General features: G+C 41.3%; 1 protein-coding gene across 1 annotated transcript; it reads left to right on the top strand.

Annotated features, from left to right (window-relative positions):
* The first annotated feature begins 1668 nt into the window (after positions 1-1668).
* On the top strand, positions 1669-19255 carry EIF2S3 (eukaryotic translation initiation factor 2 subunit gamma). Its single transcript, XM_048494355.1, has 12 exons — positions 1669-1821; positions 3308-3371; positions 6216-6343; positions 6470-6591; positions 8595-8689; positions 9479-9637; positions 11244-11378; positions 13795-13889; positions 14515-14659; positions 15808-15977; positions 16096-16268; positions 18774-19255. The coding sequence occupies exons 1-12, from the start codon at positions 1753-1755 to the stop codon at positions 18835-18837; spliced, it is 1419 nt and encodes a 472-aa protein (XP_048350312.1). The 5' UTR covers positions 1669-1752; the 3' UTR covers positions 18838-19255.
* The last annotated feature ends 3739 nt before the right edge of the window (positions 19256-22994 follow it).

Genomic DNA, 22994 nt, shown 5'->3' with positions numbered 1-22994 from the left:
ATGATCTCAGAGGAAAAGTCCAGGTTTTCAGCAAAATCCATAAACTTAAAAGAAAAGGATGTTGCAACTAAAACAAGGTAAACAAGATCTTGTGACTGTCTCAGATCTCTTACAAGGTCTCAGTAACAACCTGGACAGAGGGGGCTTGGAGAGGAAACTGCATCCAGCCTTTCAGCTCCAAGTCCAGGTTCCCCTTTCAGCAGTGACTGGGGGAAAGGATGCTTGGAGTCTCTTTCACATTCAAGGTGACATTGTAAGTTTGGGCTCTGAGCAGGCACATTTTTTCCAATCCAAACTTTGGTTTAGCAGTGGTGGCGAACCTATGGCACGGGTGCCAGAAGTGGCACTCAGAGCCCCCTTTGTGGGCACGCGAGCTGTCGTCCCAGTTTGGGCACTCAGCAGTGGCATAGCGCCAAGGGGCCAAGGGAGGCAAGACATACTGGGTACGCGCCCCTGCAGGGGCGGGGCGGGGGTATTTCCCGCATTCCAGGGCAGGGTGGGGGCATGGAAGAGGCACAGCGTGCACGTGTGACCCAGGTGTAGTTTCCCCCCCCCCCCCCCCCCCCCCCCGGCACTCAGTTTCTAAAAGGTTCGCCATCACTAGTTTATAACAGCAGGGGCCACAAGGGAGAAGATAACGGGATGTCTCCTTTCCCATCAGTCCTTCCACTTGTATAACTCTTGGGTACCCATCTGGCTTTGTCCATCTGTTTCTTCGTGTTCACTGGATGAGTACTTTAAGAGTGCTTATCCTATCTGAGGGCCTGGATCAAATACAGCTACATGGTAGGGCTTAACTGTGGGTCGTTAATGTTGTGGTACACATTGAATGTTAACTAAAAGCATGAAGGTAAATGCAAGTCTGCTGGTTTTAGATATATAATGGGATTGAGATGTATTGGTTACATTGCCCCGTCTGAAAAATGAATGCGCTATGAGGACTGGGTCAGGTAGAAGAGGAGTGAAAAGGAAATTTGCTGGTGGAAATTTCGCCAGGGTCTCTTTTGCAACTTCTAGGGTGCCAAACTAGGCTCACTTCATTAGCTGAAAACAATGGGATATACTTACTTTAGAAACTAATGTTTTTGGCTAGGTTAAACTGCATCTCAGAATCAGGGTTATCTTTGGATTATCTTTTTACTTATCCTTAAGTTTTCAAAATTTATACGAATCATACTTCACGACTTGAGAAACAATTTCGCTTAAGGAAAAAAGCAAATGTAACGGTTGTATTTAGCTGTAACAAACCACAATTCATTTGGGACATAAGTTTGAAATCCTCGGGCTCACACACTCACTTCTCCAGTCTACTACTTCTTCCCATAGCTTGCGAAGAGATCGAAGACTGCCCAGTTCTCACTTTCCAATCACAACTAAAGAAAAGTCCTCGGGCTCTATTTGAAACTAACCAACGCCCAGCCATATCTCACAGAGCGAATTTTGGCCCCTCCCACCTCCCTCCTCCCATTCGGAGGGTGAGGAAGAGACGTTCCGTCACAGACACGCCTGGTTTCGCCACTGCCGGTTGCATCAGCCAAGCTCTGGGGTCCTCGCAGGGCTGTCCTTTCCCTTGCCTGAGCCAACTCTTGAGTAAGTCTGCAGCGAGCCCTGCGCACAGCAAAGAGGTAGAAAAGAGAAATCCCATTCCTTAGCGTTTCTCAGCACTGTCTAGGAGTAGAACCTACACCGACAAAAACCTGCCAAGAAAAGGACAGGCGGGTATCGCAGTCTCCTAACTTCCTTTCAGGCAAGATGGCGGGGGATGAAGCGGGAGTGACTCTGGGGCAGCCGCATCTCTCCCGGCAAGACTTAAACACCTTGGTGAGAAAAGTGACGGGAGGGCACCGCGGCGAAAGGAAGGGGTGTGGTGACCGAGGGTCCAGCGACCAGGGTGGTTAATTCTCTGTGTAACAGTCGCGGGGTTGGGCAGGGCTAGGGAGCGGACGGAAGCTCGTGGAAGACGGCGAGTGTCTGGTGTGGTTCTGCTTCTTTTCTCTGGTCAGGCGCAAAGAAGCGTTCCTCGTACGTAGAAACAGTTGTGAAGGGGAAAGCGCTCACGTCCTTCTTTCTCGGCTTTCTTTTACCTTTGTTGCAATCCTTAGCACCTAATGCCCCATTCATCTGAACTGCTCTGTTTTCAAACTTAATCATGGCTTTGGTGATGTTAACGTTACGTGATGATAGTTATTGGGAGTCTTCCCCCCCCCCCCCCGCTATATCTCTCCTCATCTCAAGTCAAAGAGTAGGTTGCAAATATATATATGTATATATATCGTCATCTTTCTCCCTTAGAGACATTTTTAAGGAATTTGTTTCCCCAACTAGATGGGGAAACAAATAGCCCAGTTGGGACGTGAAGCTGCACACTGCTTAATCATAGCTTAGTAGCTTCTGTTGAAAGAGCAAGATGGCAGTAGGTTTGTTTCTCAGGAAACAGACAGTGTATGTTCTTTTTGTCCAGATTCATGTTTTTAGCACCATTTTTGTATTTTCATTTGTCAGAACTTTGGCTGCAAAGTATTTAGGATCTTGAGGCAAAATATAGTGCCCTTGACGTCAGTAAACTATCAGTACACTGTTGTTCACTTTGCAGTTGTAGTTATGAATTAAGCCAATAATTTAGTTTTAAGCCAATAAATAGTTTTAACAAATAGCCTTGGCCAAGTTACTATTTTTCATCTTGAATTTCTCACCGGTGAAGAATAAATTACTTTCTCTGGGTAAAAAACCACCTGTAAATTACTTGAGATAACTGCATTATAAGATTTTCAGAAAAACTGAACAAGTAACATATATCACATGTTATAAAACTAAGATTCGTAACCTTTTAAGAATCTTGCTGTCAGCTGTACTGCAAACAGTGGATTCAAAATTAATATGTGTTCAGTAACTTGTGAGGTCCATACTAAAGCCATTTGTGTCATGAATTTTGCTTTTGGCTGAAATGACGTGTGCCCTTTCATCTCAAGGGTCTGCTGCAAAATTACCTGGCTTATATATTATTTATAATAAAACCTTAGTAATGTAGTCATTTATGCATGTTTAGAGTAAATCCAGCTTTAATTGTATGCTCTCAGTTAAGCGTGCATTGGAAAGTAGTTTTAATATCTACAAACAGAAATGGTGTTATTCTTAATTCTGATTGCCTTTACTCTCAATATTTTTAAAGTGTGCCCATTCTTCTATGCATAATATGAAAATTTATAAATATCTCCATTCGTGTTTTTGGTTAATAATTATTTACTTAATAAAAGTAATATGGTTATGTGTTGAATATTGGGAGTCACTGAGGTTTTGTTTCCTTCAGGATGTTACTAAGTTGACACCTCTGTCACCAGAGGTCATCAGCAGGCAAGCTACAATAAATATAGGTGAGTTAAAACAAGTTTAACTAGAACATCTTGAACATCTTAACATTACATAATTCAGAGGGATAGCCATGTTAGCCAAAACTACCACGAGCTCTGTGCCACCTTGAGAGCCAGTGTGATGTAATGGTTAAGAGCAGCAAACTCTAATCTGATAAACCGGGCTTGTTTCTCCACTTCTCCACATGAAGCCTGCTGGGTGATCTTGGGACTAGTCATAGTTCTTTCAGAAATCTCTCAGCCCCACCTACCTCACAAGGGGCCAGGGGCGGATTGTAAGCCACTTTGAGACTTCTTATGGTAGAGAAAAGTGGGGTATAAAAACTAACTGTTCTATTTCTTGAAGGTAAATGCATTTCTCGTAGCATAAATTTTCATGACTTAGAATGTTTATTTATGCACAACACGGTATTGCTAATTAAGCCAGTGTTTCTCACTATAAACTAAGACTTCTGTAGAAAGAACTATGAAAGGTATAGTCTTTTCCAAGACTAAAGTTATAATCCAGCATTTAAGTGTGCTTGCTTTTTCAATTTTAATAAAATTTAAGTGCACATAATTTTATATTTGATTGTAGCGTTATGATCCAGTGATAAAGCAGTATTAACTTTGTTTTGTGCCTGCCTAAATAGTACATGTCTCCTTGCATTTATTGGTTAAGGCTTTACTTCTGTCTCTTTGAGTTTCTTCCTTAAGGGATTTTGGATATTTGTTCAATTGATTTTAATTAAACTAAGCTAGGTTGATTTGATTTGATTGCCCTTTGGGCATCCTGGCTAGTTTTTTATTTTTACTTGAGGTTCAGTGTTAGACTTACTTGAGGTTCAGTGTTAGCTTCTTTTTTAAACTACTTCATGTCCCCCATGTCCCCTTCTGGTGCACATTCTATACATGCTGCCTTGATTCTTATTTAAGGCCCTCTCTGCGTTCTCCTTACTAAAGTTATGATCCAGCTTGAATATCTTCTAGTTCCTCATCTGTATTTCACCAACAAAGTCTTAATTTGTACATTCATTCCCTTACTCTCTGGCCTGCTAAGAGTTCCTACAAGTCCTCAGGTCCCTCTGGGTCCTGGCTCATTCCAGACAAATCAGCCAAAAGATTGTATAAAAATCAAAGCAGTGGCTTGCTTAATTCCATGAGCCTCTAGATCAGTGGTTCTCAACCTTCCTAATGCCGCAACCCTTTAATACAGTTCCTCACGTTGTGGTGACCACCAAGCATACAATTAGTATATATAAAATATAAAAAGACCGTTTTCTGATGGTCTTAGGCGACCCCTGTGAAAGGGTCGTTCAACCCCCAAAGGGGTCGCGACCCCCAGGTTAAGAACCACTGCTCTAGGTCTAGGATAATGAGAGCATTGTGCCCTTTACCCCAATCCACCCCCACAACTCTTCTTTCAGTGGGAATTGATTCATTGTGTTGTACAATTGTTGGGAAGAGGACTTCAAATTTATAGCGATGGGCTGTGGTCCAGGAAGCTGCTTTAGTCATATCCAGTATGGCCGGCCAAATAGCCTATTACAGTGATGGCAAACCTTTTCAAGACCGAGTGCCCAAATTGCAACCCAAAACCCACTTATTTATTGCAAAGTGCCAACATGGCAATTTAACCTGAATACTGAGGTTTTAGTTTAGAAAAAACGGTTGGCTCCGAGGCGTGTGTAACTCGGGAGCAAGCTTGGTGGTAGTCGGTGGCTTTGCTTTGAAGCAACTGTGCAACACTTCGATTGGTGAATCACGACCGTAGGAGGGTTTATTCAGAAGCAAGCCCCATTGCCAGCAACCGAGCTTACTTCTTTGCATGAAAATCAGTGGGGTTTAGCAGCGCTTAACAGGGTTACCTACACTGCTTCCCCAAAACTAGGTCTTAGGTTTAATGCTAATAATCGAGCCCAGCAGCCTAGGCCAGCCTAGATGTGGGGGAGGGGCGTGTGCCCATGGAGAGGGCTCTGAATGCCACCTCTGGCACCCGTGCCATAGGTTCGCCACCACTGGCCTATTATGATGCTGTTCAAGAAATGCAAATTCCAAGTCTTTTTTTAGCTGTTTTTGGAAACCTTCGGGTCTTATTTTATGCTTTTATGCTTATAACAGTGAAAACTGTTATACCTGTAAGAGTCCTGAGCATTATGAATTCTTTCAAGGTTTTGATAATGATGTAGGCAGAAGATTACATTCTGTAGAGTTTGCTGCAAGAAGCATAAGCTGTTATGTATTCTCAGTATGGAATTTCATTTGTGTATGGATATAAATAATTATTAGCATCACAGAAGTCCCTTCTTGCTTACTATTGAGCTGGATGGTGCTAAAAGGGCAGTCATTCTTTGAAAAATGCTCCATTGAAATGTACTGAAAGCAGAAGTGACTTTTGTAAGTACTCAACACAGGATCCAGTTCTATGAAAACACAGCTTCATTTCAAGAGAACTATCCATTGGAAGAAGTCTGCTGCTGTAAGAATGCATCAAGCTTTTAATAAGTGTTGGCTGGATAAGACAATAGTTTCCAGTGCCTGGTATCAGATTCCAAAATATTCGTTGTAACAAGTGTAGGAATTAAACTAGTTTCAGAATTAATGGATACATTCATGTAAGTTTGTTGTTTTGTGTTTCAATTTGTAACTCATTGGTATATCAATCATTTGGCAATACTGAGTTTCTGAGTTTACTATCACGGGTAGATCTGATTAAGCTTTTACAAACATGGAAGGCTTGTGATCCCAGTATGTAACAGACCCTGTATGGCTGCTTAAAAATTGATAAAAACTTGTGCACTTTCATTTTGTGGAGAATTTCCTGGACATGAAGCAAAGTTTTTTGCCATTTTTGTTTTCAAAATCTAGGTACAATTGGTCATGTGGCTCATGGAAAGTCAACCGTAGTGAAAGCTATTTCTGGAGTTCATACTGTCAGATTCAAAAATGAACTTGAAAGAAATATCACTATCAAGCTGGGCTATGCCAACGCTAAGGTTTGTCATGACTCTTACATACTGATAATTTCCCTATTTTGATTTGACTTGTTTTTACTTTCCTTAACTGCATATTGTAAATGATCAGCAGTAAACTAAACTTTCTGTCTTGTAAATTCTTGGCAGATTTACAAACTTGATGATCCAAGTTGTTCTCGACCAGAGTGTTACCGGTCCTGTGGGAGCAGTACACCTGATGAATTTCCTACAGATATTTCTGGGACCAAAGGGAATTTTAAACTAGTCAGGTGAACGTTCTTGCTGTACATGATTTTTTTTGTTTTCTCGTCAGTCTCTCATGTGGGTCATGCTTATGTGTAGTGCACACTTAAAACTCACAATTCTGTATGTATATGTATAAAAGGCTATGTCTGCAATTTCTCAGATTGGCCTTGAGGGAAGATAAAGAGAGCATCTGAGGGCTGACTGGCTATCTTGTGCCATAGTTGTGCAACTTAATCTACTCCAGTAGTGGGAGAAAAACAGATAAGATTACCATATATACTCGTGCATATAAGTCGAGGCACCTAATTTTACCACAAAAAAACTGGGAAAACTTATTGACTTGCATATAAGTTGAGGGTGGGAAATGCAGCAGCTACTGGTAAATTTCAAAAATAAAAATAGATACCAATAAAATTACATTAATTGAGGCATCAGTAGGTTAAATGTTTTTGAATAGTTATTTCAAAGAAAAACAGTAAACTAGCTCTGTAAGTGGAAAAGAGGGTCAACAAGAACAATATGGCATCAACAATAACTTTAAAAGTACAAAAACAGTTCATTATTTATAACTTTAAAAGTACAAAAACAGTTCATTATTTTTAGTGTACATATTTTTAAAATTGCACATGGCAGATGTCATTTTAGAAGGGACATTCACACAACCTGTCAGAGGAGGAATGTTTATGTTAGCAGTACCAACATTTCAGAGTATCTCTAAGAGACTCTCCTGATGATACCACCCAGGTATGGTGAAATTTGGTTCATGGGGTCCAAAGTTATGGACCCGCAAAAGGGTAGCCCCATCTACTATTAGCTTCCATTGGAAACAATGGGGGATGGGAGCACCCACTTTGGGGTTTCATAACTTTGGACCCCCTGAACCAAACATCACCAAACCTGACTGGTATCATCAGGAGTGTCACCTGATGATATCCTGAAATTTTGGTGCCGCTAGCCTAAAAACTGCCCCCCTGGTGGACGACAAAGTAAAACCCCTAAAATATTTTTTTTATACAGCTGACTCATGTAATAGTGAAGGGGGGCTTTTTCAGCACAAAAATGTGCTGAAAAACTCAACTTATACATGAGTATATATGATATTTTCAACCTAGAAGTAGCAAAGGAAAGCTCAGTTGACCACAAACTTCTTCGCTCTGACAAGAATGTAAGAATGGCAAGGGGCAAACAGACACTGCATATCTCCCCAGGTTTTTATGCCTCTGGCAAAAGCCTTGAACATTCCAAATAAACAGCCCTGAGCTGCTAGACAGATGATTTGCATAATGTTGGCAAACTCCATCAGGGAAAGGTGAGAGCTTTTCCAAATCATTCACCACAAAAACTGTAAAATTACTAGTCATCGGGTACCAACTTGCAGTTGCAATTGTAGACTGGCGCCTGGGTTTGTCAAGTTCTGGACCAATGTCTTGCTTGACTGCAGGTGTTTGTAAAAACTGAATAAATAATTGATAATGAAGATACTTCATAGTTTTTCTGCAGTGTTTTCTGTGCGACTTCTGAAACATCCAGTGAGCTTTACAGACTGAAAACAGATGTACTAACCTGAATTCTATTTAGAAAGAGCAGAACTACATCCATGGAAGTAAAGTTTCTGATCTCTTCCACACATGCACACTATGACCTACTATACAGACTGAAATCATGCTGCTAAGAATAGCGTGGGCTGAAATTGGGGAATCAGCATTCCTACCCTTTAATCAATAGAATCCATTCTGCTAGCAGGGAAGTAAGAGGAATGTTTGGCTTTGTGTTTTAACTTACGTGGTGAAAGAGCTTCCTTTCTGAATTATGCAGTGATCCTATAAATCCTTTCTACCCACTTGTATCCATTGGCTTTCTTTTGCTTGGTCCTGTGCTGAAAGTCGGATTCAGTTTATTGAAATCTGTTAAAGAGATCTTTTTCTCAAAAGTTTGTTTGCACTCCTCAGCTTTTAAGTGCCTTTTGGGTATTTCAACTAGACTGTTTAGCTTTATTTGTGAATAATGCTTCTTGTTTATATAACAGGCATGTCTCCTTTGTGGATTGTCCTGGCCATGATATCTTGATGGCTACTATGTTGAACGGAGCAGCTGTCATGGATGCAGCACTATTATTAATAGGTAATCACTGGTACAGGGTATTGGCATTTAGTGTTGGCTGCGTCTCACTGTTGATCAGGTGGATTACATAAAAAAATAAGGTGTTTGTAAAGGGTTGGATCCATGGTTTCTTTCTGCTAATTGAGGAGTCTTCTTCCAGAATCCTTGGATGCAACCCAGTATAAATAGGTACATTATTTGATGTTTAGGTCTGCAAGAACATGTTTGTTTATCAGAGAATCATCAAGCAAGATGTATGTAATTGGTTATGCATACAGTTAAAAAAACTCAAATACAATATGACCTACAGATTTCAGCATAACTGTTGTTTCCTTGTACTCACATATCTTCCTTTTCACCCTGGCATGTGGCTAGCTTCCTGGGAAACCCGCTGTACAGCTGCTAGTCTGGGGAGTGGGGTTTGGGGTTATTTTAATGCTGTTTTTATTGCTTTAATTGTTGTATTTTATTTATGATGCTTTTATTGTATGTTTTTTAAAATTGTTTTTAACCTGTGTAAGCCACCTAGCGGTGCCAATATGAGACAGGATATAAATATTGATAAATAAATTATAAAATATCACAAAGCTTGAGTAAATTGTAGGGCTTTAATTTGCAAATATAAGCGTGTATAACTATTTGACTTTCAGTAGTAGGTATGACTTGCTAAATCAGATTTGAAAACCTCATTAGTAAACTCCAGTATTGGTATATTTCTGGACTCTGATCCACATAAAAGAGTAGATGAAAGTAGCTGAACATCCTTCTTTATTCTGCTGTGCAATGTCACTTGTTTCTCTATCTTTCCAGCTGGCAATGAGTCATGTCCTCAACCTCAGACCTCAGAACATTTAGCTGCTATAGAAATTATGAAGCTGAAACACATTCTAATTCTACAAAATAAGATTGATTTGGTAAAAGAGAGCCAAGCCAAGGAGCAATATGAGCAAATTCTAGCATTTGTACAAGGTACATTTCCAAAAACAGTCACTGCCAAGGAGTGGTTTAGTATGATAAATGTCAGCTTTACTGAGTGAGGTTAACAGTGCAGTCTTGAACAGACTTATGTCTTTCTGAGCACATTGTTTTCAATGATTTATAGTGTCATTCTATTTAGGATTACACAGAAAGTTTCACAAACATTCTAAAGATCACTGGGTAGGTTTATAGGATAAATTTTTAGAATTATTTGGCTCAGACCTTCAAGTGATGAACTGCAATGAATCCTTTCCTAATGTCAAGTAATAGGTGCAGTAAGTTCTGTTCTCCCCTCTTCCAGTCTTTCTTCAAAGACTTTCTGCTTAGTTATTCTCAGAGTATTCTAGTGTGTATTGGTGCCAACGTAGTGAGGTTGCATTTAAATAATTTGTCCAACACTATCCTAATACTGTCACAATCTAATCTTGATAATGTTTGTTCAGAAGGAAGTTGCTCTTAATTTCAATAGGATATTTCCACATAAGAATGCAGAACATCGCAGCTTTTTCCTTCAATCACATATAAGTACACATTCCTAAACAGTTGTTCAAAATGATGGATCAAGTGCTGTTAGATCAGTTTTACATTGTGAGTTCTAACGTGATGGATCTATAACTACTTTCCTCCTTTTTTGCCAAAGCTTTCCTTCTTTTTGGGGCCAATCAAATGTTGACTAAGGCCCTTTCCGCACAGCGGAAAGGGCACCTCTCCACCCCACAGAGGCCAGCACAGAAGAGGTAGCTCCACATGGAGCCGCCTCTTCTGCGTCCCCCCCCCCAGTCACCTTGTCCTCCAGCGTCGGTCTGGAGGGCTGCAGGGACCCGCCCATGCTGCCCCCCGACCTCCAGGGGTCATAGGGCAGCGTGGGCAGGTCTCAGCAGCCCTCCAAACTGATGCTGGAGGACGAGGTGAGTGGGGGGGACAGAAAAGCGGCGCCTTCGGCGCGGTGCGGTTCACACCACGCCGATGGAAAGGCAGCGCTTTCCAAAAACCTCCCTTAGGAAGGGAGGTGAAAAGCGGCACCTTCACGCCATTCAGGGCCACACAGGACGGCGCTGCTGCAACAGCTCCCCAGGGATTGGTGTTTTTCCATTCCTGGGCCGCTGTTTTTGGCCCCATGCAGAAAGGGCCTAAGACCCAAAACCATGGCTTTCCAACCTTGGAACCCCCCATGCTGTAGAACAAGCAATTTTTAAGATTTTGTTTTATTTTAAACCATTGTTTTCCCTGTGGTACAAACGTCTCTTGTTCAAGACAGGTCTGAGACATTTTTGTTTCTTTTTCTCAGACTTCAAAGATTCCAAGGTTATTTTATCTCAAGTTTTTTTCTACCTGGATGAATCAATATGACTTTACACGCTCCAAACTTTATGGGCTAATAATTAATACATCTAACCATTGAATACAAATGCTAACATATAAGTGCAGAGGAGCCAGCATTTCTTTTTCAGAAGAGGATTGAAGTAGTATCAATACCTGCTGTAATAGCAATGGCATATTTCATTATTTACAAAGTAATGTAAAAATTGTACTTGTTTGCTTTCTGCTTGTCAGATGTGGTGATTAGTGATTTAAATCTTGATTTTAACAATTGTAGGTACCGTTGCAGAGGGAGCCCCAATTATTCCAATCTCAGCACAACTAAAATACAACATAGAAGTTGTTTGTGAATACATAGTAAAGAAAATTCCAGTGCCCTTAAGAGACTTCACATCAGAACCAAGGCTTATTGGTACGTCAAACCCTGTCTGTCTGTCTGTAGAACTCAGTCCTCTGGTGAACACTGATATTTGGATAAATTATATTCTTAAAATAAAATCAACCATTGGAACGGTATTGAAAAGGTGATATTTTATTGATTAACTGTAGGAATTATTTATTTGTATTTATTTAAATCATTTTTATGATGCCTTACTACCCAATCATGGTGGCAAACATAAAATATTGAAATATTTAAACAATCAGAAATACAGGTAGAAGTATAAAAATTCAATTGGAGGTATGCCTGATGACAAAAAAGGTATTCATCTGTTGGCAAAAGATGCTAATAGGAGGAGAAAGGTGGATCTACCCCAGGTGGCATGATGGAGAAGGCTCTTTCTCAGGTCACCACCCATCTAGCCTTAGATGGCAGGGGCAACAAAAGCAGGACCTCTGAAGATGACCAGAGTGAGCAGGTAGTGACAGGTTCATCTAGGGAAAGGCAGTCCTTAAGGTTTGTTGGTCCCAGGCTGTGCAGTGCTTTAAAAGTCAACTCCAGCACCTTGAATTCAGCCCAGAAACAAAGTGAAAGCCAGTGTAGGTGGAACAAGACTAGAATAATATGGTCCCTACAACCTAACCCAGTCAACACTTTGGCACATTGTTCTGTACCAACTATAGGTCCATAAAGTTTTCAAGGACAGCCCTATGTAGAGTGCATTGCAGTAAACTATCCAGATGTTACCAGGTCATGCACTATAGTGGCAAGATCTTTCCTGCTCAGGAGTTGGCTCATCAGCCAAAGCTGGTGAAAGACACCCTTGGCCATTGTTGCCACCTGTTTCTCCAAACAAAGTTGGAGGTTATGCTAGTTACAGATTGCGATCTTTTATTTTACTTACTGTTTTAACTGGTTGTGTTGATTGTTATGTTTTAATTTATATATTGGTATTTATTAGGGTTCACAGTGTTTTATGGTAACTTATTTTGTACACGACGCAGAGCCCTTCGCGAGTGGGCAGTATATCAAGCCCAATAAATAAATAAAGAGCTGGCTGAGGACTCTCACCCCCCCGCCCCGCCAAAGCTATGAATTTTCTCAGAGGGAGTGCAAACCTATCCAGAACAGGGATAACCCGTTTCCTGGGTCAGACCTTCCCCTACCAGTAGTGCATCAGTTTTTTCACAATTAAATTTCAGCTTGTTAGTCCTCATCCATTCTATGTGTCAGAATTCCAAGGTGCCCACAAACTCAAAAAGATTGTGAACCCTGATGCAAGCCAAAGGCCAAGGGCTAGAGCAGCAGTCTACCAGCACCACTGTCTGAAACCTACCCTTTAGTTATGTTGGGAACCACCACAGAACAGTGCTTCCCAGTCCCAAAAGGCAATTCAGAAGGAAACAATAGAGATCCAGGAAAATTTACAGGGTCACATTCCCCCCAACCATCTCTTAGTGCATGTCATCCACCAGGGTGACCAAGGCTGTTTCAGTCACAAGGATGCTTACTTACAGAGGGAAGCGAATCCCTCTCATTTCTACAGGAACCATTTCTGAGCTAAGGCTTGGCCTTATACTAGGTTACAAGTGGTGCTCTGTCTTTCAAATCCCTGTTTTATTCTTATAGCAGATATCACTGAATTTTCTAGAAATGATTCAGAGAGCTGTTTTAAGTAGCTGTCGCAAACCCAGTGAACTGTCACTCTTTAACATGTCCATGTTGCAGATTAACTTGGATACTGTGCTTAGATTCAAAATACTTTTTCTGTAACTTATTTCTTTTCGTCAGGCATACATTCATAAGGAGTGTAGCCTGTCAGTGCAGAAATGAGTTGCTACATTTTTTGTTATCATCAGACTATCTGCTGTGACCTTCTGCTGTCATAAGGTGATGCTATGGCATGAAACGCTAAGGATCTAACAATCCATCAGCTGATCTTCCAAGCATCCATTTCCAGCCCTGGGAAAGTTGATTCCCAGGAGTGTGGGGCCCATGTGGAGTAAATATCCACGCAGATCCTTGGACTGCAATGAAGAGCGGGAAGAAGGCAAAATTGTCCTTTCCACTTCTGTTAAATCAGGCGGCTCTTCTGTCAGTAGAGCTCCACTTACCAAAGAACAAGGGCACAATTTTACCTTGTTCCCCCCTCCAGTAACTTCCATGGCTATAGCTTCACATGGGTCTTGATATCCTGAGTCAGAAGTAGCTTCCTGGGGGAAGGGGAAGCAGAGAAGATCCATGATCGTCCTGGTAGTGGATCACTGGATCCAACTCTATACCTTAAATTCTTGTGTGAGGTTATTAGCTATGGTGGTACAGCATTTAGTTAAAGTTCAGTCCATAACATGTTGTTGGAATAAAGCAGGTTAGACATGTAGAGTTTAAGTTACAATAGAACATATCTATGAACACTGCTTGTGTGCCTGATGAAGTATGTCCTTCTCAGTTATTAGATCTTTTGATGTCAACAAGCCTGGATGTGAAGTTGATGACCTGAAGGGGGGCGTAGCTGGTGGTAGTATTCTCAAAGGTGTATTAAAGGTAAAGTCTGTTTCTATTGCTGCCTCCCAAGATACTATTGGTTATAATAAAGAAAAGGATAGATGGGATATTTTTAATTGTCTCCTCTTGATATTTATTACTATTTTTTAATATAATAGTCATCTTTCTGTTCTTACGATGATGGTTTGAAAAGAAGAAACTGAATACTTGATTATTATTCAGCAGCCTAATCTTCCATTGTATTTGGGTATCTTCTGTCTTTTTACAATGTCTGTGTTTCTAAACAAGATTCATGTGCAAAAGGCAAAACCTTAACTGTTATATATAGCTGTACAATAAAAACTAGTACAACTTGATTTTCAGGGATCATTAAATAGACCTGCCTATTTTTTTCTTTTTAATGAAACAAGAACTTGAACATGTTAAATTCAAACAAGATTAACTTAAGTCTAATGCTTGGCACAGATATGAAGCAACTCCTCAGTTTGTTTCTGATTAGTGAACTAGTATTTGCCATAGTTAAATAGTATCACTTTCTACCAAAAGATATATTGCTTCCGCACTATAACTTTCAGCAGCAGTTAATATCACCAAGTCATTTTTTGTACTATTGGTGGCATGTGGAATAAACCAGCAGGAGACCTTTTCTTCTTTTCATTGACAGGTAGGCCAGGAGCTTGAAGTGAGACCTGGGATTGTTTCAAAGGACAGTGAAGGAAAACTTATGTGCAAGCCCATCTTTTCCAAAATTGTATCACTCTTTGCAGAACACAATGATCTGCAGTATGCTGCACCAGGAGGCCTTATTGGTATGTTTGTGCATGTTAGGCTTTTCCTGTGCCTATCTAGAACTTTGTAGCTGTCCGCGGGTCGCCGTGAGGGCTCACCCCGGACTCGCCCAGCCGGGAGGCGGGGCCAGCGGTGGGCCGGCGGCGGGACCCGGCAGTGGCCGGCCCGACGAAGGAAGCACCGGTGAGGATGCGGGCCGGCCGGGGGACGGCCGCGGAGCAGCGCAGCTGCGGCTTGTCGGGCCGCCGGCTGCCGGCGAGGGGGCAATGCAGCTGCGGCTTGTGAAGCCGCCGGCGGCAGGCGGCCGGGCCGAGAGCGAGGCCGGGAACGCCCCCGACGCTCGGAAAAGGCTAGATAAGGGCCGAGCAAACGGGAGGGCGAGGCTGGTCGCAACAGGTCGTGGGAGGGAGTTGCGGGGGCCGAGGGAGGAGAGGACAGGCGTGGGGAGGGAGCTGAGAGAGAAAGAGGAGGAGAGCAAAGAAGTGGACGAGAGAGGGGAGAGAGGGCGCAGCGAAGACGGAGGAGGAGGGAGACGGGAGAACAGAGGAGCGAGCGAGAGAGGAGAGTGAGAGAGCGGAGGAGGAGGAGATACAGAAGAGCGAGAGGGGACGAGGGAGGAAAGGGAGGCCGGTCAGGGGGATAGACGCCCCCTCACCAGAGGGGCTGCAGACCCCAATCACGTTTAGAGCAAGCCTCAGGCAGGAGGGGGGAAGGCTCTTTCCCCTCCTCCCTTGGCGGCCACCCTGTGGTTTCGGCAAGTGACTGTGCGAGCCCCAAAGACCGGGGCCACTGACGAGGAGAACAACACCTCGGATAGGGACGGTGGGACAGCTTGTCAGCCCGGACTGCAGGAGGGGGAGGGGGCACGCCACAGTAGCTTAAAGAAGTAAGAGATTGGGTTGGTCATTTTCTACCACTGGTGGTTTTTTCCATCAATTCCATTCCCCCCTTCCCTTTTTCTTTCTTGAGGGATCTCTGTTTCACATGATAGCATTTTGGATTGCTCAGTGGAATGCTGGGGGGGGGGGGGGGGGGGGCAGCTCCACTGATTACTTGTCTTTCTTTACAATTTTAAGTAAGATGGATAGAGGGCTGTGGAGCTTGAGAAAATCTCAAACTCCAAGAACAAATAAGTGATCAAATGTACTCAAAGGAATTTTGTTGTTAGGTGTTGGTACCAAGATCGATCCAACCTTGTGTCGAGCTGATAGAATGGTCGGTCAAGTTCTTGGTGCAGTTGGAGCACTCCCTGAAATATTCACAGAGCTTGAAATCTCCTACTTCTTGCTTAGGCGGCTATTAGGTGTCCGTACTGAAGGAGACAAGAAAGCTGCAAAGGTTAGTAAAATGCTTTTTTCGTGTTAAAACGATGAAGAATAATTGAAGTTCTTTTATCTCTTGTACTTTAAAAGAGATGCTTATTCTTTACTTTGAAATCCTTTGCTATTTATTTCAGGTGCAAAAGCTATCGAAGAATGAAGTCCTAATGGTAAACATAGGGTCACTGTCAACTGGGGGACGAGTCAGTGCAGTGAAGGCTGACCTGGGTAAAATTGTGCTAACAAATCCCGTATGCACAGAAGTAGGAGAAAAAATTGCTCTTAGTCGAAGAGTTGAGAAACACTGGCGGTAAGTTTGCTTGGCATAAAGTGTAATACTGTAATAGAAACTTAAATGTTGCATCTTGCACTCTTTTAAAATAGAGGCCTCCAAATACAGTACAAAATGAAAATAACAATATTTTAAGGAGTTTAAACTAGTGCATGGTTCAGCTCAGACAATCTAAATAAGCTGTGTACTTAAAAATTTACTGTTATCTATGAGCGCCTCATTCTTTAGAGACTGAATGAAAAAGAATGACTTTTTTGAGAGGATGCTCTGAAACTACATCATAATCAATTACTTTTCCTAACCCCATTCCTTAAATTTTAAATATTCCTTAAAAAAATTTCACATACCCCATTTAAAAAAAATTATGCTCAAAGAGTGTTAGGTAGTGAAGGAGCACAGAGAGGAATGAAACATCATCAGGCATTGTAGCAGGTATTAATCTGCTTTCAGTGCAAAGATTTAGCTATACAGTTCCTGTAATAATGATTGGCTGTTGCTGTCAATAGTATTTACAAGACAAGGTCTTTCAGCCAATTGCAGGAATAGAAAAACTCCATTTATTGTCCATATTATGCTGGCTGTCTTACCCACCACCACCAAGTATGGTCTCTGCCAGATGGTTGGGTTGCCCAAACATCAGAGAGGTTGCAGTGCTAATAGGGGAATTACTTCTTTAACATCATCCAAATTTGTGTGAATATACCTGTAAAAGGAGTTGGAAACTACTGTTGTAGACTTGCCCTTTTTGTGGAAGCTTAATAACTAAGACTAAAGATACTCTGGAAATCCCTACTCTCTGATTATTTAAGTGTGATGAAAGCCACTAACCCGCTAAAACGGGAGGTTCACAAGTGAACATGTTCCGAGACAATAAAAATAATTGGGTCCTAGGCAACGCTGTCTTTTATTAAGACAATAAATGGCATAAAAATGTGAAAGCATGGTTAAAAACATAACAACTCTCTGTTCTGAAATACAGATTTTTGTCCCTTTCCTAAAAGAGAGACTGTGTGGTGCTGTAGCAGTCAGAGTGTTGGACTAGGACCTGGGAAACTTAGGTTCAAATCTCCACTCGCACGATGAAAGCTTGCTACATGGCTGCGGGCCATTCAGACATTCTCAGGCCTGACCCTGGCTAGTATATGGCTAGGAGACCTGCAAGGAATAGCAAGGTCATGCCATGGAGTCAGGCAATGGCAAACCACATCCTAATATCTCTTGCTTTGAAAACCCTGTGGAGTTGCCATAAGTCAGCTGTTTTAAAGAAAAAATACCATAGCTTTGAATCACCTGTTCTAAGGCATGTCCCTTTGTTCCAGAGTCTCAAACACACATCGAGTTCAGACTCAATTCAGAGTCTCCCAGAAAGGAATGTAAAATAAATCAGTTTTGATATCTAGGCTCGGATCCATGTGCAGACTTACAAATCTTGGTCACTGATATTATTCTTTTCACTGAAATTGTCATAAAGCGAGGGGGAAAAGTTGAAATTGGAAAATTCTGGTAGAGGCCTGCCTACCACACTACAACAGCTAAATTCTCTTTTATATCCTTAAACATTACATGGATCAAAATAAATATTAAATATAAATACCGATACAAAATATAATTGTAAGTTCTGCCACAGAGAGAGAAGTTTCAGTTAAGTGTAATTTTGATGTAATGCTGTCCTAAGAAGGGCAAGAACTGCAATGACTTGGTACATAAAAATCACCAAAAAGGATAGTATTTATCTCCTATGCTCAGGAAGGGAAGCTGGAAAAGAGAAGATCAAGCAGAGGAGAAAAACTGGCCAGATACTAATTATTCCTGCTTCGTCTTACTGCTTCACTTAGACACTGCATCTCATAGGTGCAGCAGATCCAGAAGAAAATACATTTTAGTTTATGTGACTAGGAAGAAAATAAGCAGATTCAGCCAGTGCACATGTTCACTGTTCACTTCTTTTCTGCCAGATTCTCACCTCCAGATTCAGCAGTAATTGTAGTTTAGATAAGTAAGGGGGATTTGTCATCTTTTGACATGTATTCTTTATAAAATGATATTGGGGATTGGGAAGTGGTTTGTGAGGTATCATCCAAACTCCCAACCACTTTTAATTACTAGTGGTCACTGGCTCAGGTCCCAAGGATAATGCATAGTGTTCCATGAGCACAGGTGGTTTTTCCAGGACCCTTCCCAATGCAGCTCAAGATTTCTGCTCCAAGACAAAATTCAAGCTGGCATCAAGTCTGTAGTCTAGAAAGGCATTTGGCATCCCCTTGCAGACACCTATTCTGCTTGAGCATAAGTTGTTTGGACTCCAGCTGATAAGAGCAGCATTAAATCCTGCTGAAATGAACTTTATCACTTTTAAATCCAAAAAAGTAAAAAATGGAAGATGGACTTGATGCTCCCACTTCAAGTGGTGGTACTGCAATATGCATTGCCATTCATAAACCAACTAAGCACATAATATGTTTGTATGTAACGTTTGAGTGTTTTTAGAATGGTTCTTTAATTCTAAACTGTTCTGTTTTGCAGTTTAATTGGCTGGGGACAAATTAGAAGAGGAGTGACAATCAAGCCCACAGTGGATGATGACTGAATAACAAATGGAGCCCTTCATTTGACAAAAAATGAAGTGTGCAGCTCCATAAATCTGGGGTATATTTTCAGTGTGGTATTTGTTGCACAACACCTACATTATGCTGAAAATCTATTCTCACATTAAAACTCTTGTTCAGTATTTGCAATAAAACTAAACAAATTGGCAAAGATGGATCTAATTATCTACATTTTAGCAAAACTAAAACTTCTCATGTTTAATTTATATATAAGGCTCTATTTGGGGGCTGGCTTATCTAATTTCAAACAATGTAACAATACCCCACTATTGGTTTTGAAATAAAATTGCTTATTTTTTCATTTAATTCTTACAAGTATTTGAGTGACACAAAGATGACAGGATTGTTGAACTAGTGAAAGAATTTAAAAAGAAAAATAAACGCTCCTTGGAAGCTCAATCCCCTTTTTTTGCCCTATACCTTGTTTTGTTTAGCCTTCAGGATGTCAGCACACTTTCTTTCTGTGAATCTCTGATTCTCTGTATCTTGACTACAGTTGCCAAATGAAACTGATTTGACATGTATTATCTAAAACCTAAAAGAGGACATGAAATTGCTGTTATAATGAATCTCCTGATGGTGCAAACACTACATTAACACACTTGCACTGGTTTGCTCAGTTAGGCAGCTACACCTGGAAATCAGTATTTGTGAGTGCCATTTAAATAAATTACCATATTTCATAGTATACAATTTGCTTCACATTATAAAGCTGACCAATCCTTTAAGAGAGACTGTTGTGGTTTTGCATGTTGGTCATCATGCAATACCAGGGTTAAGCATAGTTTAACATTAGGAATATATTATCGTCCCCCTGACCAAAGCGCACAAGAGGATTCAGAGATGGAAAAAGAAATTAGAGAGGCCAACAAAAGCAAAAATGTAGTGGTAATGGGTGATTTTAACTATCCCCATATAAACTGGAAAAATGCATGTTCAGGTCATAGTAAGGAGAGAACATTCCTGGATATGCAAAATGACTGGGGCTTAGAGCAGATGGTTGTAGAACCAACCAGGGGAGAGGTGATCCTAGATCTCATTCTATGTGGGACCCAGGACCTGGTCTTGAAGGAGAAGTCAGTGTTAATATTTGAGCAGATAGGGAACAGCGACCACAACTTCTGTCAGATTCAGGTATCTCTGCATGTGAACAAGTGACAACTACTAATGTAGTTAAGCATTTGGCCTCTTCAGAAAGGGAAATTTCTCAAAGATGAGGAGGATAGTGCGCAGGAAGCTGAAAGGGAAAAAAAATCAAGAGAATCCTAAAACTGTCCAAGATGCTTGAGAGGTTATTTAAAGAAACACAGTCTCTAAAAAGCTCAGCTGGAATGTGTTTACTTAGCAGGTTAGAAAAAGTGCTATGCGCCCAGTCCAAAATAAAGCCACCATGGTTAAAAAAGAGGGAGGAGGTTGAGGAAATTATGAGGGAAAAAAAAGATGTCTCTTTTAGAAAATGGAAGTCCAACTCTAACCTGATGAAGAATTTCACCAGAGAGAACACAAATGGTGGCAAAAGAGAAGCAAGTTAGCTGTAAGGGGAGGCAAAAAAGTATTTCATGAGGGACCGCATGGCTGCAAAACTTTTATCAAAGACATTCAGAAACAAACAGTTCTTCAAGTACATCATCAAAAAAGCAGGAAGCCAGCTAGGGAAACGAGTAGGGCCCATTAGATGATGAAGGAACAAAAGGTGTGCTAAAAGATGACAGGGAGATTGCAGAGAAGCTGAATGAATCTCTTTGCATCTGTCTTCACCCAAGAGGGAGGTGGAGGAAAATTCCTGCACCTGGAACCAAGCTTCTTAGGTCAAGTGAATCCGAGGAACTGAGTGGGAAGATAGTGGTAGACAAAAGGGAAGAAGTCTCTGGCAGCATCATTGGATAAACTAAATGCTACCAAATCCCCTGGCCCAGATTGCATTCATCCAAGAGTTCTTAAAGAGCTCAAGCATGAAATTACTGATGTTCTCTGTTCTTTAATATGCAGCACTTATCCCCTGGAAATCAGGCTCCATCCTGAAGACTGGAAGATGGCCAATGTCACACCAATCTTTAAGAAAGGGTCTAGGGGGGGACCCAGGAAATTACAGGCCAGTCAGTCTGGACATCTGTTCCTGAGTAGAATTAGTAGAATATTATTAGAGATAAAATTATAAAACATGTAGAAAAGCGGACCTGCTGAGGGAAGAGTCAGCATGGCTTTTGCAGAGGCAAGTCCTGTCTTACAAACTTAGTAGAGTTCTTTGAGGGTGTGTAAACAGGCATGTGGATAAGGGGGAACCAGTGGACATTGTCTACTTGGATTTCCAAAAGGCTTTTGACAAAGTTCCTCACCAGAGACTCATTGAGGAAACTCCAGCAATCTGTAAGGAATAAGCAGGGGAAGTCCTTATGGGAATCAAAGCTGGTTGAGAAACAGGGAATCCAAAGGGATTGGGTGTAAATGAGAAGTTCTCTCAATGGAGATGTAAGGAGTACCTCGTCCCCAAGGATCCGATTCAGGGACCAGTGCCTATTTTAACCTATCTCATAAAATGACCTGGAAGTAGGGGTGCAGGTAGTGTGGTATTGGCCTAAGTTTGCGGATGATACCAAATTATGTAGGGTGGTAGAGAACCAGCAAAAGCGATCATGCGAAGAGCTCCAAGCGGACTTTTATAAATTAGGTCAGTGGGCTAAGAAATGGCAAATGCAGCTCAATGTAGCAAAATGTAAAGTGATGCACATAGGGGCAAAAAAATCCAAACTTCACATACATGCTACAGGGGTCAGTGCTATCAGTCACAGACCAAGAAAGGGATTTGGGTGTGTTAATTGATAGTTCCATGGGAATGTCAACTCAATGCATGGCAGCTGTGAAAAAGGCAAACTCTATGCTGGGGATAATTAGGAAAGGAGTTGATCATAAAACTACAAGGATTGTCATGCCCTTATATAAAGCCATGGTGCGACCGCACTTGGAGTACTGTGTTCAGTTCTGGTCACCACATCTCAAAAAGGATATCAAAGAGATAGAAAAAGTGCAGAGAAGGGCAACGAGGATGATTGAAGGATTGGAGCACCTTCCTTATGAGGAGAGACTGCAGCATTTGGGACTCTTTTAAAACATTTTTATTGTATAGAATGTTTATATAACCGTTACATACAATATATTTTTTCAAACTATACATTTCCACCCTTTTTTTCCCTCCCTCCCCCTCTTCCTTTTCCCTGTTATTCAAGCAAGCAGCAGAAGTTCCATTCTCCGTGTTCTCTTCTTCCAGATTTCTTCATTAAATCCGGCTTCTCTCATCCAGGTCTCAAACATTGTCCATATCTTCATAATGACTCTTGATTTCTCTTGCCATAGCATATTTTTTGCCATCTCAAAAATTTCTAACTGTATTTGTTCCCATACATATTCCAACCATTTTGAGATTGTCCATTTCTTATCTTTCCAGCCCAATGCTATCACTGCATGTGCAGCTCTAATCATAATTTTATACATTGGTCCCAGAGTTCTGTCTACCCTTTTATCTTCTATTATTCCTACCATTAATAGATCATTATTTATATCAGCGTTTGGGACTCTTTAGTTTGGAGAGGAGACGTCTGAGGGGGGATATGATTGAAGTCTATAAAATTATGCATGGGGTAGAAAATGTTGACGGAGAGACATTTTTCTCTCTTTCTCACAATACTAGAACCAGGGGGCATTCATTGAAAATGCTGGGGGGAAGAACTAGGACTAATAAAAGGAAACACTTCTTCACACAACGTGTGATTGGTGTTTGGAATATGCTGCCACAGGAGGTGGTGATGGCCACTAACCTGGATAGCTTTAAAAAGGGCTTGGACAGATTTATGGAGAAGTCGATCTATGGCTACCAATCTTGAGAACCACTGATATAGTCTGATTGATTTATGGTATTTACTGGCTATCATTTTCAGTTAGAATTTGCAATCGAGGACAGGCATTTGCCATTATTCCAATCTAAGTTACTGAAGAGCAAGTTATTTTTATTGGAGAAGGGGAAGCCTTTCCTCTTGCCTGATTTCTACCCTTAAAAAATCTGTTATTTTCACAGCTAAGTTATCTTTGCCCTGACCTGGATAACCCAGGCCAGCCCAAGTAGGGTCAACCCTGGTTAGTGTTT

This window comes from Sphaerodactylus townsendi, linkage group LG04, assembly GCF_021028975.2.
Source record: "Sphaerodactylus townsendi isolate TG3544 linkage group LG04, MPM_Stown_v2.3, whole genome shotgun sequence".
Lineage (NCBI taxonomy): Eukaryota > Metazoa > Chordata > Lepidosauria > Squamata > Sphaerodactylidae > Sphaerodactylus > Sphaerodactylus townsendi.
The sequence above is the reverse complement of the archived record's forward strand: the minus strand, read 5'-3'. Positions and strand labels throughout refer to the sequence as shown.